General features: G+C 36.8%; 1 protein-coding gene across 11 annotated transcripts in view; it reads left to right on the plus strand.

Annotated features, from left to right (window-relative positions):
- Positions 1-5,000, plus strand: part of LOC144959128 (uncharacterized) — a 141,325-nt gene that overhangs the window by 66,577 nt on the left and 69,748 nt on the right. For 5 of the 11 annotated variants that reach the window (XM_078891583.1, XM_078891585.1, XM_078891584.1 and 2 more), the window contains exon 2: positions 2,210-2,883. The exons of the other annotated variants lie outside the window; for them this stretch is intronic. In XM_078891583.1, the coding sequence (XP_078747709.1) occupies positions 2,823-2,883 (61 nt within the window). In that variant the 5' untranslated portion in view covers positions 2,210-2,822. The remainder of the gene's footprint in view (positions 1-2,209; positions 2,884-5,000) is intronic. 11 annotated transcript variants of the gene reach the window in all.

A 5,000-nucleotide genomic window follows, 5' to 3' on the forward strand; every position in this document is an offset into this window, starting at 1 on the left:
AATCTCTGTCTCTCTATCTATCTCTCTCTCTCTCTCCCGTTCACTCTCTCTCTCTCTCTCCCCTTCTCTCTCCCTCTCTCTCTCTCTCTCTCTCTATATATATATATATATATATATCCTTGAATCCATAGGTTCCCCCAAAAAATAGTATTTTCACACATGCGCTGTCCTCTTAATAGTCCCCACTGTGTACGACACAACTAAGGGAGATAATCTGTAATAAATGCATTCCTATTGTACATACAATATAAAACCGGTTCCCAACCTTTGGATGTTTGTATTCGTACAATATTTGATTTTCCCTTCAACTTTTTGTCCCATGTATTTACTTAATAGTGTAGACTCAAGACTTGAAATTTCAAGAATTCGTGGTTTCGAAAGGAAACCCCCCCCCCCCCCCCCCCCCCCCGAAAAAGTCACATTAAATAGCTATAGAATAATTTGCCCTCAGCATGACCCAAATGTGCTCCAGAGTCCTGGATGTTGGTTCTAAGAATCTAAACTTTCCTTTTCAACAAGATTTATTGAGTCAAAGAGACCTATAGATAGTTCGAAGATGACGTCACTCAGGTCTTTGTTATTGTTTTTTTGCCATCCACGTTTATGAGTAATGCTCACTGAACTGTTTTAACCAGACTATAAAAGTTCATGGTTACACAGTTTTGTTTGTTGGTCCGTTATACTTCCGGATGGCAATGTTGTGAGCTTCTTAGCCAAGCGCATACTATCTATAGGTTCTGAGGAACGAAACTTTCCTTTTCAACAAGATTTATTGAGTCAAAGAGACCTATGTGCAGTTCTGTAGCTGGGGCCAAGAATTCGCATTTCTACGAATTTTTCTTAGTACTAGGTAGGTCTGGTGTAGTCCCGTCCCCGTCCCGTTCCGTCCCCCCAGCAAAACTCCAACCCCATTCTCACAGTCAAGTTACTTTAAATAGCTTTAGAAATATACAATTTACCCTCAGCATGAACCAAACGTGTTCCAGAGTCCTGGATGTAGGTTCTTAGAAGTTAAACTTTCCTTTTCAACAAGTTTTATTGAGTCAAAGAAACCTATGCAGTTCTGTAGCTGGGGCCGAGTGGTTAAGGCATTGCACTGTGACCCGGATGACCCGGGTTCGAGCCCCGCTTCAGGCACTTTCGTTTTTTTCCTTGAGCAAGGTTATTATCCCCCAAATTTGCTCACTTGGACAACATGGGTGATTCCTGTTGACATCAGACATCTTGTTTGATGAATTATCTATATTATTCCTTCGTGGAATGTCTAGGCCACGGTATCTTATGATGTCGTGGCACAAAAGGCAATAATTTGTTTTTTTTCGTAGTACAAGGCAGGTATTGTGTAGTCCCGCCCACAGACTACTAGGTCCTGTATTCTCTATGGTCCCGCTCCGTTCCGTCCCCTCGCCATCGCCAACCCCATTCTCACAGTCAAGCCCCATGTTCAGATCCGCTGTGGCGGAATGGAATCGCGTTGACGGGGGCCTTGTAGATTTAACCCTCCCTCATTATCTTTATTGCTATGCTATGGGAATTCACAATCCCTTGACATGACTAGAATGGTGTACCAGATATACGACGGTTTTACCGCCAAATAATTGAAGACTGCTTTTACAAAACTCGTTAAGTCGATTTTTCTAATATTTTGTTGTTATTGAGATTTTCTATCCATGATATATAAATTGACTTGTAAAGTTTATTTTATTTTAAGCATCAAATTTGACAAGAATTTCCTCCGATTTGTGTGAATTTGAAGTTTAAATATTATGATAAAATAATAGACCGAATGAGAAATTTTAGGGGAAATAATCCTCAATATCTCAAAAGGGAGAAAAACGGAGTTAGGGAGATTTTGGAAAACCACTCTTCATTTGGAAGTTGGTTGTTTTGGTAGCTGTTGTTGTTGATGTTGTTGTTGTTGTTGTTGCTGCTCTCTCTCTCTCTCTCTCTCTCTCTCTCTCTCTCTCTCTCTCTCTCAACACCCCTCCCCCCTCCCCATTCCTCTTTTTCATTTCTATTTGGTCGGGTTAATGACCAGCTCGAATCTCGAGTAGTTTAAAGGAATATGTATGTGTGTGTGTGTGTGTATATATGTGTGTGTATGTGTGTGTGTATGTGTGTGTATATGTGTGTCTATGTAAACTGGCATTCGTGTGTGTGGATATTACTATGATTTGCAATACTAATTACGTTCTCTTTCTGCTTATAGTTTAAAAATAAGACTTGAGACATTCTGAAATCGAAAGGATAACAAAACAATAAGATAACATTACGACACATTTTATATTTGTTTTTCAAAACTCTGTATCGTCATCATTATCATCTGCTTGTAATCAAGCTGGACTTTTAGCTAAAAAAACAAACAAACGAAGAGCTCGTTCTGGAACAGTCTACCTACCGCTCGCATCTTTATCAAAGTGAGTTGTTTATTTATTGAACTTTTAAAAAAAAGTTGGAATTAATTCTTAACTTATCAGAAGATTGAGAAGTTTTCCCCAAACTTGTGACTTTATCCTTTCGTGTACACGTGACAAAGCCACGTGACTTTAACATTGTGTTTTGATGATATTACTGGCTTTATAATTTATAACTGAATAACAGTGCACACAAAACTAGGCTTGAGACCGTAAGTCTGACGTCATTAGTCTGGTGACTTCCTGTTGTTGGAAGAAGTAGAAAGGAATGCAGGAAATAAAAATGGATGCGTATACTTGTCTAACATGACCTTGGAGTAATTTGACCTTGGATAAGACTGACATGGATGGAGCCTCATAGGAGGAGGAGGAGAAAGAGGAAGAGAGGAAGAAAAACGACACAGCGTCATGATCCGTGGGAGGAAAGAGGGAGAGAAGTACTCCAGTTGGTTTATCGGATTTGATCATGGTGAGTTGTCTTACTTGTCTTTTGTCACACATGCAATAAATAATGCCACGTGATTGGCTAGCGATAATATTATTGGGGGAATCCTTAATTGATAATTGTGACGTGTACACAACATTTATTTTTAGAATAGTGGAGAATGTACGAATGTTGTGTACACATCTCCTCACAAAATACTATAAATAGATTATAAGCTAATCACGTGATATTGTGTAAGTGATGAGGGTTACGACATGTTTTGCGAAAGTTGATTAATGTAGCAATGACTATAAAAAATGTTTTTTTCTCTTTTTGATGAAAATTTTTGTCTAAAATCCAAGCCCTATCTCCACTGAGTAAAAATGTTTTTGTATTTTGAAAATCCATTCATAAATAAACAAGTTATACAGTTTAAAAGGTGTCATTTATTTGGATGACCCGCAAAGAGGAAAAAAACGCGAAAATATGGGACGCTTTTTCGGCATTTTTTTTTTCGACCTTTGGTTGTATCTTGCGTAATAAGTGGATTAAAAGATTGAAACTTGAAGAGCAAATTAGGATGGTGTTTTGTAAAATACGGGAAAAGTACTCGTCATATTCATATGAAATTTTACAACCAAAAAGAAGAAATGTTCATGTATTACCTTGTCAGCGAGAAAACCTCCACGCCCGGTAGTTTTAGAAATATTTTACTCCAAAGAGTAAAAATCTATTTTTAACGGTCTTCTGGTAATCGCACGAGTTTTGTCGCTTGACATAATCTAAAATGACCTTTTTTCTAACTGTGTGCCAACTTTCAGTCATATTCATCGATAAACAGCGTCGTAATTAATTTTTTAAAATAGCATATACGAAACGGCTTCGTCCCATATTTTGACGCGAATTCGGGCACTTCGTGAGCGAAAAAGAGGCCCAAAGATTTGTGCGGGATAGTCATTGCTAATTAATGTGCTTTTCTCCCTTTCAGTCTTTTAGGAGCTCTTTCTTTGTCTTTTCTTGTCCTTTCCTGTTGTTTCTCTTTATGGCTTAGTTTTTTTGGGTTTTTTTCTTATCAATTTTCTTTCTTTTTTTTTTTTTTCTATAAACCCGTTTCTGTATACATTATCTTTATTTTTTTGAAATCTTATCATATTTTATCTTATCTTATGTTATCTTATCTTTGTCTGTCTGTCTGTCTATCTATCTATCTATGTATATATCTGTCTGCCTGTCTGTCTGTCTTTCTAATCGATCTATCTAGTTGTCTATCTTGCTATCTATATATCTAACTAGCTATGTTTCTGTCCATCTGTCGAACAATCTATTTATTCATTCATTCATTCCCCCATCCATCCACCCGTCCAGTCCTACCAACCTACCTGCCTGCCTGCTTGCATACCCACCTCCCTAACAATCTGGCAATGAAATGATTCATAAACAAATTTAATCCATAACAAGAAACAAAAATGGCTTGTAAAAAATCAATCCCTAAACAGAAACAAAAACAAGTTGTTAAGATAATCGCTAACGATAAACAAAAACATGTTTAAAACCAATCCCTAATAGGAAACAAAAACATGTTTAAAACCAATCCCTAATAGGAAACAAAAACATGTTTAAAACCAATCCTTAACGGGAAGCAAAAGCAAGTCTATAAAACAAATCCCTGAAGAGAAACCAAAAAAAAAAAACAAGTGGTAAAAACCAATTCCTAATGTGAAACAGCTTGTTAAAACCATTTGATAACGATAAACAAATACAAGTTAAAAGCAATTCCTAACGAGAAACAAAAACAGCTTGACTCAAACCATTTGAGAACGAGAAGCAAAACAAGTTAAAACCTTTCCCTAACAAGAAACAAAAAGCTGGTTAAAACCAATTCCTAACGAGAAACAAAAAGCTGGTTAAAACCAATTCCTAACGAGAAACAAAAAGCTGGTTAAAAACCAATTCCTAACGAGAAACAAAAAGCTGGTTAAAACCAATTCCTAACGAGAAACAAAAAGCTGGTTAAAAACCAATTCCTAACGAGAAACAAAAAGGTGGTTAAAACCAATTCCTAGCGAGAAACAAAAAGCTGGTTAAAACCAATTCCTAACGAGAAACAAAAAGCTGGTTAAAAACCAATTCCTAACGAGAAACAAAAAGCTGGTTAAAACCAA

The sequence above is a fragment of the Berghia stephanieae genome, chromosome 13, assembly GCF_034508935.2.
Source record: "Berghia stephanieae isolate SIO BIC M18660-M18661 chromosome 13, UCSD_Bste_1.3, whole genome shotgun sequence".
Classification (NCBI taxonomy): domain Eukaryota; kingdom Metazoa; phylum Mollusca; class Gastropoda; order Nudibranchia; family Aeolidiidae; genus Berghia; species Berghia stephanieae.